At 42.7% G+C, this 19,591-nt stretch overlaps 1 protein-coding gene across 1 annotated transcript in view; it reads left to right on the top strand.

The window, feature by feature from the left end:
- SORCS3 (sortilin related VPS10 domain containing receptor 3) overlaps positions 1-19,591 on the top strand; it is a 326,383-nt gene that overhangs the window by 251,569 nt on the left and 55,223 nt on the right. The window contains exons 8-14 of the mRNA XM_050899047.1: positions 2,594-2,683; positions 6,288-6,467; positions 8,272-8,418; positions 8,914-9,016; positions 13,309-13,385; positions 13,491-13,582; positions 18,431-18,538. Of these exons, the coding sequence (XP_050755004.1) occupies positions 2,594-2,683; positions 6,288-6,467; positions 8,272-8,418; positions 8,914-9,016; positions 13,309-13,385; positions 13,491-13,582; positions 18,431-18,538 (797 nt within the window). The remainder of the gene's footprint in view (positions 1-2,593; positions 2,684-6,287; positions 6,468-8,271; positions 8,419-8,913; positions 9,017-13,308; positions 13,386-13,490; positions 13,583-18,430; positions 18,539-19,591) is intronic.

The following is a 19,591-nucleotide window of genomic DNA, read 5'->3' as shown; positions in this document are numbered from 1 at the left end:
TTGAAGGCTTGATCATTTTTTGGAACTGTTATAACCGTGCATGTAAATCATGCAAAGATGAGGTCCTGGCTGGGAAAAGCTTCACACAACTCCTGCCAACAGAATTGTGGGTGGCTTCATATTAACTGGCTCAGAAAGACCACAGACCACAAAGATTTCTATTTCTAAACCTTTGTCAAGGTGACCTAGTCCAGGTAGAGGACTGGAAGGGAGTTTAGCTAATGCATGGTGAACTTGAACAGTGTTTGAGTCCTACCTTTCTGCCTTAAAAATCAGACAAACAAACAAACAATCCAAGCAAAAAACCCTCCAGGTACCAGTTTGCAGTGGCATAAAGCCAAAAAACCTATGTAAAGTCTTTTGAGTGTGGCAAACTTGGAGTAGATCCTGTCTTGGCACAGAGCGGGGAATTTGATCACCCCTTGATATTTCTACCAGTCTATGTTCATGTGATTAACTTGACGATTATTGGACTGTTCCCAATGTTAATCAATCATCACAGCATTTACAAAGTATGTAAATATTCATGTCTGCATATTAAAGACGAGTTGATGACCATGTCTCAGCCCATCAGAAGAGGTGGATATCGAACCCAGGGTCCTTACCAAGTGGTCACTGGACACATTCAGTCCTATCTGGACTCTGCTACAAATAATGATCTGGTGCTGAAATCATGAGTGGTGTACAATGAGTTCATGTGGCAGAGTTATATCATTTGAGAATTTGGATCTTCAACTGGAGGTCAGAAATATCACCAAAAGAAGAGGGGATATTTAAATATTCCCTGTGCTATTTAGGTAATATGACCTAGAACTGTGGGATCCTTTGGGCAATGCTTGTACAGCTGATAGAGAGATACAATTACTGCAAAGATGAATTTTTGCCTTTGAGTTGGACTGAGCGTGAATCAATTGCATAGTCTGTTCTCTCCTGTGAAAACTTGATTTTGATGTGGTAGTATTAGATGGGAAAGATATCCTTCAGAAATAGCACTCACAGCCCTTTCACCATCCTCATAGCTGGAGAACAGGACCCCAGAATGCTGCTGTACCAGTCCACAGTGTACTTTACATGAAGTGAGAGTCAAGTGACTCCTGTTCTCTCCCTGTCTCTGCCACTGGCTTGTTTTGAGACTATAGGCAAATCGCTTTAGATTTTCATGTCTGTGTTTCCCCTTGACTTTAGCTATATGTTGTCTGTATAGAGTTTGTTTGCTGTGATATGGGTCATTCTTCTGCCTTCTTACGTGGTGTGTGGTACAGTGCTGGTTGTTTTTTTCCTTTGGGAGCGCAGCTGTGATAACATTACAAGTAAAAATGGGAAACAAACAGAAGGGGAAGTCTTAGTGTAGAAGCCTGTCCTATTTCTAAACCTTCCTTTCTTTCTGGTTCTTCAAACTGTCAATAGAAAAGCCTTATCTTGAGTTGATTAGATATCAAATTTCATGACCAGTCATATTGTGTCCTTCGAATGACAGCTTCTCTAGGGAAGAAAGCCACTATCTAGAGGTGATATCATTGCTGAGAATGTAATTGATGCTATAGCAATATTCCATGTAAGCTTATTCTGAAATATCACTGTCAGATAAAAGGAAGTGTATCTAGGAGAGAATCTAGGACCTTTCTGTTAGCTTTATTGGAAACTTAAGAAGCCAACAAATGACATCCCATATAATAGAGAAGTGCTTTGTGTATTGTTTTATCTTAAAACTTGCAAGACTGCCAAAACAGCAGAATATAGGAAATTCACTGATGTAAGCCTTGTTGTAGCCAGGCCTGAAATGGTGCCAGAAAGAACACCCACAGCAAGAGTAAGTGACTAGTGACAGGTTTAAAATCCCATATTTTACAAATTATCAGGGCTAGATCTCATCGATGCATGGCATTTATGTGTAGCCTTTACAGCTCATTCAGTCCATAAAACTGCAGATTTGGATGTCTATCAGCTCCCCCCCACATCCTCGTTCAGAGACAGTATGATTTCAGAGAAACCAGTTTTATAGTGACAAAGGGCATCTAAGAGCTTAGCTCCCACTTTCCAAGAGCGCATTCATTGCATTTACTGTTTGCATTAAATGGTGCTAGTGTGGATCTCTGCTGTTAGTCACTGTAAAAGGTTGTTGGAAGACAACCCTAGCCCCAAGGGACTTACAGTGCAAACAGACAAGGCTGAGAAGCCCCAGAGAAAAGAGGTATTATCTCCTTCTTACAGGAGAGGAACAGAAGCACAGAGACTTTAAATGACTTGCCCAAGGTAGTTGTGCTGGAACCATGTGATGAAACCAGATGATCTTCTTTCTTCCACTCAAGACCTTAAACTTTATACGCACTTTTCCCTTTTTTCTGAGATGTTAAAATCATGTTGAATTTGAAGCATGAGAGACAAAATAGAAAGTTCAATACCAAAGCTTAAATAAGTAATGCTCCAGCCCTCTCAAGTCTGGGATTTCTTTTGAGTTATATGGATGCTTTTAGGGACAGCTGTGCAGGTCATAGAAAAGACATCTGAAAGAAAGGTTTTCAAACCCTCTTAGAGGTGTCAGCATAGGGTGTCTTGGAAGGGTCATCACTCACTTTCTTTAGTGTTTCCACAGGTGACAGCTGGTGGAAGAGCAAATTACTATGTGTCATACAGACGGGAGCCTTTCGCACAGATTAAATTGCCCAAATACTCTCTTCCTAAGGTGAGTGCACTGTTTATGAGCACAGACATGTAATATCTTTGAATAGCACAGCCTGCCCAGTGGTGAAGCACCTCGGTGGGGTTCCTCTCTGGGGAGCTCCATTTGTTGTGCTACTTGAATGATCTTTCTTAAATATGGGTTTGGGATCTTTACCTCTCTCTGCCTTTGATTAGTGAGTGTTTCAGGAAGAACAGTTTCTTTTTTCCTCTGTAAATAGCAAATAGGAATGAACAGGTACCTCAGAAAATAGAGCTCAAACCAACTTCTTGACCAATCTTCTTTCAACACCTTTCCCCAGCCCTACTCTGTTCTCTATTAATGATTTCTCTGTAAGCCTGGCCGTGATGCTGAGGGTCCTGGAGAACCGTTAGGATGCTGAGCACTACTGCAGTCTCCATACAATGAGAGAAGCACAGCATAAAGCAGCTCCACTGTCACCATCCTATGGCTGGACGTTGCCAAGAAGTCATGGAGGTGGAGTTGGCTCCCTAAAAGTTGTGCCTTATCGATGCTTTGGATGCACAGAACCACTGTGTGATGCTGCTTATGAGATGACTGAGATGGCCTAAGATTAACACTGACTGGCAAAGCTGGGAGGGAGGGAAGTTAGTACTTCTCATACAGATTTACCTTCTTAGGCGTTAGCTTTCTACCACATCAAACAGCACAAACCTCAGCAAGGAGAATATGTCCCTGGAATTATACTCAAATTCCATAGTGTAGTCATTGCTTGGGATTGTGTAGAACAGAAGGGACCAACCTTTCCAGTGCCTTGGCTGGATAGAAGTTTCTGAGCAGCCCAATAGGCAGCTGAGAGCACTGCTGCTCTTTGGAGCCTCAGAATGGCTGTTGGGGCTACTGTCATAGAGGGCTGATAATCAACAGTAATGTCCTTCGTCCTTCCACAAGTGAAAATTTTGGTGGGATAATTGTAAGATAGTTGGCTAGATTTGCCTTTTGGGCTGGATCTACCCTTCTGTCGTGGTTTAACCCCAGCCAGCAACTAAGCACCATGCAGCCACTCGCTCACTTCTCCCCACCTCCCAGTGGGATGGGGAGGAGAATCGGGAAAAAAGGTAAAACTCATGGGTTGAGGTAAGAACAGTTTAATAACTAAAGTAAAATATAATACTAACAACAATAATAATGAAATATAATAATAATAATAATTGTAATGAAAAGGAATATAACAAAAAAAAGGGAAAAAAAAGAAAAAAAAAACTCAAGGGAAAAAAAAAACCACAGTGATGCACAATGCAATTGCTCACCATCCACTGACCGATGTCCGAGCAGTGATCGACCCCTCCCAGCCAACTCCCCCCAGTTTATATACTGGGCATGACGTTCTATGGTATGGAATATCCTTTTGGCTAGTTCGGGTCAGCTGCCCCGGCTCTGCTCCCTCCCAGCTTCTTGCACACCTGCTTGCTGGCAGAGCATGGGAAACTGAAAAGTCCTTAACTTAGGACAAGCGCTACTTAGCAACAACTAAAACATCAGAGTGTTATCAACATTATTCTCACACTAAGTCCAAAACAGCACTGTACCAGCTACTAAGAAGAAAATTAACTCTATCCCAGCTAAAATGAGGACACCTTCTGATTGCCTATGGGATATTTGCAGTCTAACTGATACAGCGTGTTTGCTTTAACTTGTACCTGAAAACTTAATAGTTGTGAGAAATGCGCATCTCAGACTCGCAATGTTGCACCTCAACTTCTTCTGATTTGAGTTGATCACAGTCCACAGTGTATTGACACGTGCATAACACAGATATAGTTTCTTTTGTTTGTCATTCCATGGTGGTGGTGTGGGATTCAGAATGTCTGACGACACCCCTTCTTTTGGAAACCCTGCTGCTATTTTTCAGGAGAAAAACGTTATTTATGCTCCTACCTTATGGACTGGCCTTGAAAGCTGCCCCTCGTTAAAAAGACAAGTGGATAGAGAGAATGACTGCCCTGTGATTATCCTGCTTTATTGACTGATGCTGTCACAGGTTGCTGGCCTGTTATAAGACAGATTTGTTGATGGCCCTGGTTTGGAACTGATGCACAGTATAAGATCAGGGATACTTTTGTAATTTAAAAATCAAAAGTACTTTTAAGATAGGTGTCATGGCGAAGTCTTTTAACCATGTAAAGGAGGCTTGTTTATGCTGCCCTTAGTCACTAGAACGTTTTTGCTGTACAGTAATAACTATCCTGTCAGCTGTAGATTAATGAACTCTGCTGGAGTTGTACATATGTGAGACTGGCAATAGGGTAATGCAATATTTCCACCGCAATTGGTCAAAACAGATTGAAGTTACTGGGTGTTTTGCTTTATTTTCACACTGCTGGAATAGGTTGGGTATGTACTTAATCTTTGAGGAATTAGAGCTGTTGGGCAAGAACAAACTTCCTGATTTAGTCTTCCTTCATTGAGGGAAATGGCAAATCTCCCACTGATTGCACTCACAGGGGCAGAATTAGGCCCTCAAATGTTTTTTCTCCCCATCCCACGCTGATAGGCTACGTTAGGTCTATTAGAAATAGCCCCATCTAATCAACCCCAACTTTTCATCTAGATACCTCACACAGAAGATTAAGTTGCCTCCTAGGCAGGATGGGGATATTGAGCTGATCTTCCCGCAGATATTATTCCCAAAAATCAGGTCACTCCGTCCTTTGGGAGACTTCCAGAATTATGGTTTCTTGATGCAGAAACAGTGCGAGAAATAAATCAAGGCTCCTTGGCACCCTGGGGAAATTTTAAATAGATACAAATAGATAAATGAAGTCCCACATAACCACAGTGATTTTGCTTCTAGCTGAACAGTGTTAGTTTGTTCAACAATGGGGGCAAGGATGAAGTGCTTTAATACTCATCACCACCTTGGAAATAATTTCCATGAACCTGCTTTAAAAGAATACTGAGAAAATGCACTGTCAAATCTCTTTGATATTAAAACTAAATGGGGAAACCCTTGCTGGACCTTCATATCTTGGTCAGCAGCAGGAATCCAACAGAGGTTAGTGGGTGGATTATTTGATAGCCCATATATAGTGGGATAATAGATCTTGGACAAACTCTCAATAGAAAAGTATGTTATGAAAAATCACTACCAGCATTGGCTCAAACTGATCCCTATACCTCAGCTTCAAATAAATGTGAACTCCGAGTTGTTTTGAAACTGGTTCTTTACCAGTTGGAAGCACAAGCCCGTTAGTTCAGCATGTGGATGTAAGTTGTCACTGCTTTTAGCCTGGTACTACACCACACTTAGTGACTGTGAGGCTCCAAGGTTGTGAATCTTCCATGAGTGATAAAATTGACTTTCAAATTTATAAATAAAAAATGAAACTGGATGAAATTCCTTGAAGCCAGCAAAAATGAAGAAAGCAGAACCCCTTTGCCCAGCTGGTAATCATTAAAAAAATGAAATGCAGAAAAGTCACAATGGTGGTAATTTATTGGCTTGCTCTAACAGAAAATTGTTTAACATACCTATAATTCATGCTCCATCTCCATTCTTTCGTAAGTTGTGGTAATTACTACATGTCCCAAAGGGCAAAGAAATACAGAGATCCTCAGTAATAGGCCTTTTGTCTTCTTTTAACAGGACATGCATATTATCAGCACAGATGAAAATCAGGTGTTTGCAGCTGTTCAAGAGTGGAACCAGAACGATACGTACAACCTGTATATCTCGGACACCCGAGGGGTGTACTTCACCCTGGCCTTGGAAAATGTGAAAAGCAGTCGAGGACTGGAGGGGAATATCATCATTGACCTTTATGAGGTATGTAGTAAAGGTCACCCTACAAAGAACAGCAACTGCTTGCTAGTTCAAGCAAGTGTAAATCTCTTACCAGCCTTCCAGGATCTTCATTTGTTTTGGGATCAGCCCAGAGGCATTTACTGGATTTGAAGCTGAGCCAGCTCATGTGGGAATAGATGCAGTGCGTTCTGCTGTAGGTGTGACAACTGGTTGCTTTCAAGTCAATGACTGGTTAGCTATGTGGCATTTCCAAAAGGGAAAACCATTATCCTTCTCATCGTAATGTGGATGTCTAAAGAAGGACTCAAAATACTGTTTTTCCCCTTGGATAGCTAGAGACACCTGCTCACAGGCAGGGAATGTGGATTCTACCTTTGTGAGCACTGAGCAGTTTATGAATTATAAGCAGAAGTTTGTAGGTGCCATTTGCCCAGAGATAACAGCTGGATAACTTCTACCCTGAATCATCTTCCATTCTCATTCTTCTGCCAGGCCTTTCAGCCTTGGCCAGTAGCAATCCATTCAGAGTAGTTGTTCCAGTTCCTGGTTTCTTCAGAGCATTCTGGTTTTGGTGTGTCGTAACTTGTTGGATGGAAGATCTGCTGAGATTCAGGGCTCAGTGCTTTGCTAGCAACAAAAAACTAATCGGTAATACTAATAGTAATGGTTGCAGGCTGACTTCTACTGTTACATGGAGAAACGTTTTTGCAGTTATGTGTAGAAGTTAGGATTATACATGTAGTTATTTCAGCTAGAATAATGCCCATTTAACAACATCATCAATTTGTTTATAAAAATCCGGGTAGTTTAATGCAATGAGAGAAAACTCACAAATAACGCGTGGATCAGTGAGAAGGACAGGGTTTACATTTTATTTTCACCTAGTTAAATATATTTTCCTGCCTCTGAAAAAAGATATGTTTCTGTGTTGTGATGAACCAGCTAAAATAAACATGCATCATCTCCCGTTCCTGGGCAAACTCTGTGTTCCCCAGCTGTGTATCACAGACTCGTTACTGTTAAATGCTGATAGAGATTTTCACAGGGTCATTCAAAGGGTAGTGTCACTCAGGGGGCTTTAGAGTGGAAGGATTTGCATCCTGGCTGTTGCCAGGAAGCTGCGGATTTGCAGCAAGTTCCTTCTTCCTGTCTCACTTTCACAGCTGTGCAACAGAGACCAGACTCAACATGAAATCTTCTTGGGGACATTTTGACAGGACCGTATTCTGCTGGAATGGGTTCTGCTGACAAAAATCAAAACATTTGGAACACCTGGGTTGATTTTGACAGAATTTGGGAGTGGAAGGAAAGTGAAGAAATCAAATTTGCAAAACATCAGTGTTTCAGCATATTCAGGATTTCCATCTTTTGTGTAAAAGAAAAAAAAGACCAACACAAAAAGATCCCATACTGCTTCTGATGTGACCTGCTGTCTCCCATGTTATGGTAATCTGGGGAGGGAGTGGGGCAGACCACATTCTCAAGCTCACAGAGCTCACGTGTGACATGGTGTATGCTGTACCTTCAAGCCCATCGTCAGCCTGTCTGCAAGCACTCAAGGAAATCCAAAAGTGGGCTGTTTCCTAGGCATGTGCTCTGTGAACATCCTTGTCTTTTTCTTCCAGAGAGAGAGACTGCATGAGGCCTTTCAGCTGTGCAGGCATCATCAAGATATACTTGTAATGCCATTCGCAGTCTTCTAAGGATGGATTGAGATGACTTTATTGCTTTTTCAGAGACCTTCCACTTCTGAGAGTGCTCAGATGGGCCTTACTTTTGGCCTGTTCTTCCGATGTATTTTTTCATCTCTCTCCATTTTTCCTAGGTAGCAGGGATCAAAGGCATATTCCTGGCTAACAGGAAGATAGATGACCAAATCAAGACTTTCATAACCTACAACAAGGGCAGAGACTGGCGTTTGCTGCAGGCACCGGACACTGATCTAAGAGGGGATCCTGTAGTTTGCCAGCTGGTGAGTGGCAGACCTTTTCCAAAACACAACTGATTCCTTCAGAGCTGCTTATTTTAGTCACTGGGTTAATAAAGCTCTCCCTGTGTTTTTTTCTCTTCGCCTGCTGAATGTTAAGGGAATTAAGTAGATTTCTTTTTCTATAGCTTTATAGATTTTAAGGGAAAATCCTGACCGTCTTTCTTGACCTTTCTTATGGAATTTAAGTCAGAATAAGAAGGTTTCTGGGAAAAAAGGTTCTAGATCAGATAGATTGTTGGTAAAAACAAGCGCAGACATGCTTGCTTGTAATGCAGCATTCCTGCTTCTTTTGCTCTCAGCTACTTTTATGATGCTTATTCAGAAAATGAACATATGCTGCTATTTGTAACAGTGCTAAGAGCAGAGGGGTCATTTTCAGAAGGATTGGAGCATCTGTGTGCAGTTGCCAAGGGTTCCTCTGATATTTAACTTCTTGCATATTAAAGCTTCTGCCTTTTGTTTGTTTCCTGTCAACAGCCCTTTTGCTCATTGCACTTACATCTGCAGCTCTCAGAGAATCCGTATACTTCAGGAAGCATTTCCAGCAAAGAGACAGCTCCTGGGCTGCTGGTGGCAACAGGTAAGAACATAAGTGCTTCTCACCACTCATCCATGCCTCACTGGGTGCCTGGGAGTATACGAGATGTTTCCTGCTGGTATAAAAGCTTTCAGCTCTGTTTCAGCAAGTGCTGAGCTAATTCACATTAACTCCCATTTGCTATGGGCTAGGAGAAGGTATGTGGCGCCAGAGTTCAAAAAAGGTAATACCTGTCAGGTATTTGTTGCTCTACAATAACCCATATGCAGTTCTAAGCTCACACCTGCAAGGGATCACTACCAACTGGCGTTACTAACTCCTCTCACTTGACATTGTTACAACCACTGATGTAGGTGTCTACCCGTTTGCTGGAGTTACCATGAATGAGAATAGGGCCTATAATCATGGCTACGCTCCTAGGAGGTATCAATACATTCCACCTTTGGAGTAGCAAGCACAGAGTTGTCACAAAGCCTGTCAGGTGAAGCCTGGACTTCATGAGTGCCTGTCTTGTGCATGGCACCTACTGTCAACACTGTATTGCTCCAAGTCCAGCAGCACTTCATCAACACTGCATGGGTTGTTGTTACTGTGGGTTGTTCTGCAAAATAGTGCTTTGGCAGGTTGCGATGTTTTAATGGCAACCTGCTATAATGCTTCATGGTGACAATGGCTGACCCACTGTAATTAATCTGACAACCATCACAGGCCCTGCGTGCACACAGCATGCAGCCTAATCAGCATGGATGGGGCTACCAACCACAGTCAGAACTCCCACAGCTCTGTGGGAGCTGCTAGGCTAACAAAGTGCTTTCTGAATGGCTGATGCTATTGAAAGCTGGCCTCTGAAGCATGTAGGCTGTCCTGCCTTTTCGCAGGGAGGCTCCTACATATGCTCAAATATGCTCAAATAGCTTAACCGTTCTTTCTAAGGCTCAGTTTATCTCCTATGTCCTGTTCAGTCTAGCAGTGGCTTGCAAGTATGTCATGTTAACATATTGCCTATATGAATTTACACTGTTTCTTCCAACCATTTCCATTCTCATGTCCTTCTGTGCTTCCATGTGTCTGCCAGACTAAGCCAGAACTTGAGATAGGTTCCCTTCATGACATTTATATCTCAACAAACGAAACACCACGTGATTTCCAGTTCACTGATCCAGGCCAAATGGAGTGAGACAATTTGGTTTAAACGTCCAGATCTTCCTATGCATAGCCAAGTGGAGTCATCACTCCTGGCAGGTCACACTTGCTAGATGGATGCTTAGGAGCAAGCCCTACTCATGATGCTGTGATTGCAGAAGCTTTTTTTCTTTAACCTTTTAGGAAGCAAACGGAGGCAGCAGGACAGTGAGATTCTAGGCATTGTTCTAAATTGTTAGTAAGTGAGGTTCTTTTCAAGCTGCCAGTGCATGGGATGAATGCTTTCCCAGTCTAACAATTAACCTTTAAAAGGCAGAATATAATTTCTGCCTTACTGCTTTGTACAATAAAAAGCTTAACCTGTTGGGAATATACACATCTGTTTCCACTAACCAGTTTCATAACAACAGGAATGTCTCACGATGTTGGCGAATGTGTTCCAGGATAAGCATTGCAACTTACTCTCACAGGCATTGGCTGCTCAAACACTCTGTGTCTTACTCTTTGATTTACAGTGGTACATTTCCAGCAATGATTGGAAACTCATACTCTTGATATGAGGACAGAGGTTAGATTCTTGCAAAGGGAAGAATTATGTTTTAGTATCTACTTGTACAGCTGCCAAATCCTCTTGACTTGTTGGGAGTTAGTTACATTTGGTGGGGTTTGAATTCATGTAGCTGAAAGAAACTAGATGGAGAGAATGAAGAAAATAATGGAACAAGTTTGCACAGAAAAAGACAGAAAGAAGTGATTGCAACAGAATCTCACCTTTTTGCTCTTTTTCCTTGCCACAATCTGGAAATCCCTGTTTGGAAAGTTGGTTTTCCAGTTTTGCTATTTAAAATATGATGATACAAAACTTACACTTCTACCTTTAAGTCACTTTCTAATTCTTGAGGACTTCCATTCATGATAAGACACTGGGCTAAACAGACCTTTGGACTGACACAGTAGGTTTATCCTCATGAACCTGGATGACCCTATAGACTGTCCTTCTGTATGATTGCCGACAGCAGGTTTTCCTTGTACCTTCATCTAAAGCAGTTGGTCACTCTTGGTGGTGTCAGGGAAGAAGATTAGGTAGATGGACAGTGTGACATTTCCTACATCCTGAGCACTGATGGAAAAGCCTTTCTTGAATTGTCCTGCCTTCCTGAGCCAGAAATTTTATTTTTTGAAACAGTGTTGTCACAACAATGTGGCTAGTTGGATTCCATGATGGTGACAGGAGAGCATCAACCTGCATCTGGGTTTTAATTTCTCATTTTCCAGCATTAAATGTCAGAAATTTAATTAACATTTTCATTAGTGTGTTTTTATTATGCTCTTGTTGATGCTACAGATGTGTAAGAATGCCACCTCTCCCTTTGCTATTTTTGAAGAAAAAATATTAGTTCTCCCTTCCTTCCGTGGAAATTACACCTGCTTTAAAAACAGTCTCATTTGGAAGGTATAAGAATGGCTCACTGGGTAAAGAATTCATGGGCTCTGAATAAAGAAGGTATGGGTTTGACCACAATATGGTGGCTGTGGACCATTATCATTGGGAGGCCTTCTGATGGAGTATCTGTGAGTCTTATGTCTGCCTGCTTCCTATGGGACAGATGTTCATACCGCCAGAATCCCACCTAGCACTGATTGAAGGTACTGTTGACAGACCAGCAGAAAAAACAGTTCCTGGGTGACTGTGGTAGCTTTTCCCTGAACCACTGGGTGCTTTGGGAAGTGGGGAGGTGAGAACAAATTAATTTAGAGCAGACCTGCATTGTTCAGTGAGCCTGGTGCTTGTTGCAATTTTAACTCTGGAAGCAGAAGCAAGATGGTGACCTCAGGGCAGTGTGAGGAATAAGCTAATAAGGTCTATTCAGGGCTTGTACAAGTTTTTCAGATATTGGGCATCTCTCTCTTGCAACTATTGGTGGATGCTCAGAAGTTCCAGAGGGCTGGGGATTTAGTCCAAGTTCATAATTTACTCTGTATTAAGATTTATCACTGTAAGATTTGAGGTTCTCTCTGCTGTTTCAGATGAGGGACCTTGGAAAAAAACCTGTTTCAAGCTCTGAGGTAGTGTCTCCAAATGGTGTTCTGCTGTGCTTTCTCTATATATGGTTGAGGTTGATGTTTGAGCTTTTCTTCGCATTGCTTTGATGTGTGGCATATGCATTCCCTAATGCATGGTGAAGGCAGAGTAGTTCACCCTATAAGGCAGTCAGCAGAACAGTTTCCGTCATAATGTAAATTACAAGATTAAAATTAAGAACCGTACCAAGTAACCAGTAAATTTAAACTCACAATTTGGGACAGCCAGGTCAATGAGAACAATCAACATTGTCTAGAATGCTGTTCAGTCTGGTGTCTACCTCTCTGCTGCAAAGTCATTTGACCCACCTTAATTCTCTGAACTGTTTCTGCCCCCAGGTGAGGTTTATACCTAAACAAACAAGATTTCCTTCAAGTGGAACTTATATTTCATTACATCACAGTCCTCATTAATTGCAAACCATTCGTAAACCTAAGAAGAAGCTTTGTTTATTTGACTGCAGATTCTGAGATCAGTTATGTGTTTGAGCATTTTGACAGAATCTTGAGTAGACTTTCTAGCCCCATAATCATGAGCTTCAGTGGGCCTGGGTTTCACCTTTAAACTCAGCTGTATGAATAACTTCACTTTGGATGCTCTCCTTTACACACGAAGTAGAGACAGAGGTAATTACCTTACCCTTGACGAAGACTGGCAGGTCACAGAGATGCAGCTCACCAGCCAGAGCACAAAGACTCTAAGTTCAGAGAAAAATGTGTATGGAATGAAATATCTGGTAGCTGGGGACAGTGACCACTATTCTGCTGCCATTCTGATGATTTGTATGCACCAAACGGGCATGGGGTTTCATACACAGATTTTTGAGTATGTAGGTCCTTGCCTAGAATAAGCCTGCCTTTAGTGGCTTGCAATTATGGGCAATGCTATCTGTTGGGAAAACAAGCTGATAATATTGTTTCTCCCCAGTGTCAATTTTCAAATGGCACAGCTCTTGTAAGTGAATGTTGCCACCTGACCATCATATTTTTAGATGAGAACAGAATCAAGAACAGCAAAAAAGGACTTGTCAGGCCAAGTAATTTTGGTTTCTTGGAAAAATGCAGTGCTGTGTTCATACAAGAATGTCTGACACTTGCTTGTGTTGCAGGCAATATTGGCTCTGAGCTTTCCTACACTGATGTTGGCGTGTTCATCTCCTCTGACGGTGGAAATTCCTGGAGACAGGTATGTTTTGCAGAGCGAAGGAAAGCATGGAGCTTTTTGCTATTCTTCTGAGTCTTCCCTTCCCAGTGGAGTGGAGCACTCATGCAGTACCTAATTTGTTTGCAGATCTTCGAGGAGGAATACAACGTGTGGTTTCTGGACTGGGGAGGAGCACTAGTGGCCATGAAACACACATCAGTGCCCATCCGGCACATGTGGTAAGGAAACTTGTTACTTTGAGAAGGTTTCCTGATGGGGTTAAGCTGACAGTTGTGCTAATATCTCTCGCATCACCTGGTCAACACCTGCTAGTGTCTACAAAATGAGCAAATGAGATCATTCTTACCTGAGTTTTACCGTCATTTTGTTTTTGTTGATTAATATAATGATTATTGTAGCATTTTATAAATATAATGGCTATATACATAATCACACACATATATGAATTACTCTTTGCACTAGTAATGTACTATGAGACTTCAGGTGGGGTTTCTTTCCCACAGAACACATATATACTGAGTAAGAAGTCATCCTTTGTGCTTCAGGTATTTCTGAGAGGATGTGTCCCTCACTTCTGCTTTTTGTTTACAGAATTTAGTATTAAACTGGTAAGACAGATAAAGGGGGGGAGAAGAGAGGGCAGTAGGTGTTGATAAGGACAATAGAGATACGTTGCTAACGTCGCTGTCTCCTATAGGATTCCACTATCAATTTCCAGAGATACAGTGGTGCCAACTGAATAGAGTTGGAGGTGGAATAGGGCGAAATGATTTCTCAGTTGAAGATACTGTTTTGCTATAAACGGGTTATAACAGTCTAAGCACTAAAGATATCACTCAAAATTATCCTCTCCTTAGCCTTTACCCCTCTCACTCCTGCACCAGCTAAGCATTGGAGAGAGGCATTCTGAAATTCAGAACTAACCTTGTTTACAGAAAATGTGTGCATTAGCATCCCTTCAGTCTCTGGTCTTGAGTGAAAGAGGGGCATGGCTAATGGATTGACCTACTCAGCTTCTAATGTTGTTTAGAAGTGAATTAATTAGAAATAGCCTTCAGAGACAAGATTTGTGTTCCTGTCTGCAAGACTGAGTCGTCTCTCAGCTTGATGGTGCTAAGCACATGTCTATCTCATGCTTTTCATGCAGAACAGGAAATGTGGCCTTCAGTGATGAGGTGTTAAGGTTTTCTCTATCATCTGAGTCATTATTGTACAAAATCCTTCAGTTAAATTACAGTCATCCAGAAGCTGGAGACCTCAAGACAGGCTATCTTTACCCAACGCAAGCGAATGTTCCAGAGATGTAGCTTAAGAACATTAATGGCTCCTTTTCAATATGAAAAGCTTCTGGACCTTATATTCCTGACCTGACAGATAACTCTGGGATAACTGCAACATAGATTTCTGTTACAGTTTGAATATGTTGCATTTGAGCACATTTCTTTACCACCTGAGCTAAAGAAATGACTGCTTTAGTTTTGGTGTGATAGTGGATTGTTAACCACAGCATGTATTGGTTCATATTCCTAAGGCTTTGTAATTTTTCTAGGATAGGGGAACCAAGTGTTCTCTAAGAGGTCTGTGCCTCCGTGTGGGACTACAAGCAAGTCATTATATGCAAAATGAGGGCTGCAATCTTTGTCTTGCTTTCTAGTGTGCAGGAAACACGTTGTTTGTTTTAACATAAGCAAGCTTGTTGCAGTCATAACTTAATATACATAGCTGTACTGAGTCAGGGCCAGGGGTTAGTCTAGGCCAGCATCCTCTTGCCAACAGCCTCCATAACTGGACATATAGAGGAGAGTAGTAACAGGGCAGACCCATAATGATGCTTCCAGCAGACTCCAGCTTTCTGTCTGTGGTTAGAATGTGTTGTTGTGTGACTAGAAACATTTGCCTCTGACAGGTAACTCAGTAGTCATGACTATATCTGAAGTGCCCTCAGGAAAGAGGACATCAAGACCACGTCAAAGTCTTTAGACCAAACCAAATATGAGCCAAGGCAGGAGAAGTGTGTGTTAGCCAAGGGTAGGTTTCACCAGCAGTAGGTACATCAGGCTGTGGCAAGTAGAGCTCTGGAAGAGTGAAAGGTGAGCCACTTATTGAAAGAGCTGTAAGTCATGTATTAACCATTTATTACTATACTATTCAACCCAGGTGTAACTGTTTTAATTGTGTCTTACCTTGTGAAGTCTCTTTGAATGTAAAAAGCACATTACATACAAGTGCCTGTACTTAGATGTTGGGAAAGATTTGGTCACAGGTTGACTTTCCATAGGAGCTGAGAGCCCAGTTCACCTTTGTTTGCTTTGCACAGGTTCCTTTCAGATGTTCTTCCTTTCCACTAAGTCTCATGAAATGGCATGTGCAGTACTATGAGTCCCCCACCTACTCTATTAAATGAGTAGTGATTTAGAGCTGTTATCAATAAGCTCCAAAAGGTTTCCTCCAAAATTGTACCCTTAGGGGCTTTGGAATTTGCTTCATATTGCCTCAGTAGGGACCTGTTTTACGGGCAGAAGTGGAATAGATTAAAGGGTACATGTACATCTATTAGTTCTTAGGCTGAGACACTGTACAATAAGTTTCATCCTGGAGAAAAGAGGGGTGGATAATTGAAAAGCCGAGAGAACTTTAGCTAAGCTAATGAAGCATGCTGTTCCCCAGAAATTGAAATGCTATTTAGATAGATAAGCATGCAAGCAGAACAGCGTACAAATGCACAGGTGTATGGGAAGATACATACATTTAAATAAATAGATTTAGGGCAGATAAGGTTTTTGTATGCTGTTGTACTCCCAGCTTTCTGTCTTTGGTCTATAGTCAGCTTCCTCTTCTGGCAGATGTGCATTGTGGGTCAGGTGAAGGTGTTTTGCTAGGTGCTGTGAGAGGCAGATACTTAGGGAATGGTGACTGCAAGCCTTGGCTTTCCAAGCTGGAGATCTGAGGTTGGTGTAACCCATTGTTTGTAATACGTATTATGCTGGCCTCCTGGTCCTTTGGTGGCATCTCAGGTAGTGTCCCTGATACTGCCTACCTGGAGTGGGGAGGATTCAGTTTCCAGCAAGACCCTCTCAGACAAATCCAGGTGCTCAGATGCATGTGCGCGCACACACACGCGCATCCCCCTAAACTTTCATTGCCTGGAAAATAAAGCAGACTTCTTTTTTACGCTCACTTTAAAATGAGAAGTGTTTCCTGCTATTCAAAGAAGAAATTTGTGCCATGATTGTCTCTTTGGTAATGTCCATCGAGAGTAATCTGTCAGCCTTCACAGTCCAAGTACCTCACAGAATTACAGAGAACTCTGTAACGACCCTGCTGGGAGAGGATCAAATAATTTTACAGCCAATAAACCTTTGTGCTTCTCTGTTTGTTCTTCCTTTGCTGGTATAATTTGGAGCTGAAATTCTGGGCAGAAATTGTGTGGGAGCGGTTGTGTGGAGAGTCTGGGGGCAGAGAGAAACTTGGTTGCTTTCAGAACTGTTCATGGGCAGCAGCTCTGGGAGCTGGATGCTGACAGCCTGCAGGTTGCCTGTCTTTCCTGCTGTAGTAGGAAAAAAAACCCAAACCCTCCTCTGGCTGTTTTCCCCACTGTTGTGGGCACAGGCTATCAGGGTGACCTGAGGGCTGGTAGCTCCCTGAGGGCTGGGAAGCTGGGAGCCAACCGAGGTCCCTGGGAGAGCAGGGCAGGATCTTGCAGCCAGGGGCCATCCCACTGCCCCAGCTAGTGCCCTAGCTAGCTACTCCTCCAACCCTGATGGAGTAGCAGTATTAAACACCAGCCAGGCAGGCTGGCAGCAAAGTCTTGTGGCTTTTTTTTTTTTTTTTTAAATTGGTTGGAAACAGAAGTGCTGAGGTATTGACAGGCTGAGTCCTGTTCTTACCTCTGCTGTCAGAGTGGTTCCAAAGAATGATTATCAATACGGTGATAGGCGCTTTATATATATATATAAAAATATATATAATATAATATATAAATATATATACACATATTATATAATATATAAATATATATATATATATATATCAGGGCCATGGCCAGGCAGGGCTGTGGCAGAGCTGGAGCCTGGCACTCCTATGGTGCCAATGGGGCTCCCGGGCCACGGATGGCTGGGGGGGAGGCCATGAGGGAGGCTGGGAAAGGGCACTAACGCAGAGGCCACCAGAGTCCTGACCCAGTCTGTCTGCTGGTGGGTCAGTTAGACTGTTCATTCACTTACTCCTTTGCAGTTGTCAGTGATAGAGAGGTTGCTGGGGTGCAGCTGAAAGCAGGGTTTTCTAACCCTCCTCTGCTAATCTAAAAGCCTGTTGTCTAATTCAACCAAGACCCTGTCAACTGGGTTAGGATACACGTGCTCTTTGATAAAAACAGAAAGTAAGGCGCACTGTGGTTGTGGGTAGGGACAGATGATCAAAAGCCACTGAGTTACCCTGGCTTGTCACTGGCAGTGTGAACGCTCTCAGCCTCTAAGAAGGGAAATGCTGTAATTTTAACCAGCACACAACCTTGCTTTACAACTGTAACAGGCAAAGAGCGCTCAGACTAACCACTGACTGTGGCTCAGTTTGGCCTCCTTCCTCCACCTCTCAGTAAAATGGAGACCACCTCTGAGATGGCATGCAAAGAAGTATTAATAGGGCTAGAGAGATTGTAGCTAATGCCATATGGCAATTATACATGCATAGGTCGAAACATCCCATGGTGTTGACAGCAATTTTCATGCATTCAGGCCACAGCTGCTTATGCTCGGAGTGATGCCTCATGCCAGGTGCTATTGCAGATCCAGAAACAGGACTTGGCAATGCCTCTTGATCCCTTGGGTCTGATGTACAGCTGGATCAAGTATATCCATGTCCTTATTGTCAGTGTTTATACTTTCTAAGGCTTTGATCTTTCAAAGTACACCAAGAGCATGAATTAGTGGGCTGGGAAATGGCAAAGATTGGTGCTTGTCTATAAATCTAGCTGCTGGAGCTTGCAGACCTTAGCCAACATTTAATTGCTGCAGTTGCTCTAGAGTAAGTCTTTTTATGTGTATAAATCTTGTCTGCTTCTATCCCAGGGTGAGTTTTGATGAGGGAAGATCCTGGAGTAAATACAGTTTCACATCAACACCACTTTTTGTGGATGGATCCCTTGTAGACCCTGGAATAGAGACCCAGATAATGACGTAAGTATAGCAGCTCTTAACTTTTTTAAAATGTGATGGCAGAAGGGGTGCATGGAGATCCCCAAGTGCATGGTGAGCCTCATGGTGTGCAGTGCAGCACTGTATAGCTACACATGTAGTGTTGCATGAAGGCATGGTGCTGCTTTGTGGTTTTTGCTGATGGTCAGACCCAGGTGAAGTGTCCATGTATCATGTGGCAAACAGATGATGGAGCCAAACTCTTCCCAGTAGTGGCAAGTGGTATAACAAGGAGAGATGGTCCCAAGCTGTAGCTTGGGAGTTCAGATAGGACAGTAGGTAAATCTGGTTCTCTGGGGAGTGGTGTAGCCCTGGTCAGGTTACAGAGAAGTTGAGGTATCACCATCCCTGCAAGTTTTCAAGCCTTGGCTAGATGAAGACATATCTGCCCTGATCTAGTGGTATGATACAGTTGGCGACAGTCTGTCTTGGAGTAAGAGCTTGGACTAGTGACATCTAGAGGTCCCTTCTCATAAATACTGCTGAGATTGTGTTCCTTGGATCTGATGGCGCAGGGACTGCAGTGCTCTTCAGAGGCTAGAGATCTCTGTATGGTTGCACCCAATGTCAGTTCTGTGCTTGCTCCAGTCGTGCAGCTTGACTGTCTTTTGAGATTGCTGCTGGGTATGAATATCCCCAAACCTCGTTACTCACTGTCTGCATTGTGGGCTGGTTTTAGCTCAAGCTAAAGGTGTTCTCAGTGTGCATATGCAGAGCTGAGCTCAGAATAACCTTCCTGGTCTGGGGTGTAGTATGCTGATTCACCCATACCATAGAAGGAAGAGCCTGGGCTGGCACTGAAGGTGTGTCGTGGTTTAGGCCCAGCCGGCAACAAAGCACCATGTGGCTGCTTGCTCACTCCTCCCCCTCAGTGGGATGGGGAGGAGAAAATACAACAAAGGCTCGGGAGTCGAGACAAGGACAGGGAGGGATCACTCACCAATTGTGGTCACAGGCAAAACAGACTCGACTTGGGGAAAAAGAAATCAATTTAATTTGTTACCAATCAAATCAGAGTAGGATAATGAGAAATAG

Source organism: Gymnogyps californianus, chromosome 6, assembly GCF_018139145.2.
Source record: "Gymnogyps californianus isolate 813 chromosome 6, ASM1813914v2, whole genome shotgun sequence".
Lineage (NCBI taxonomy): Eukaryota > Metazoa > Chordata > Aves > Accipitriformes > Cathartidae > Gymnogyps > Gymnogyps californianus.
Note: the sequence above shows the minus strand (reverse complement) of the source record. Positions and strands in the feature narration are given on the sequence as shown.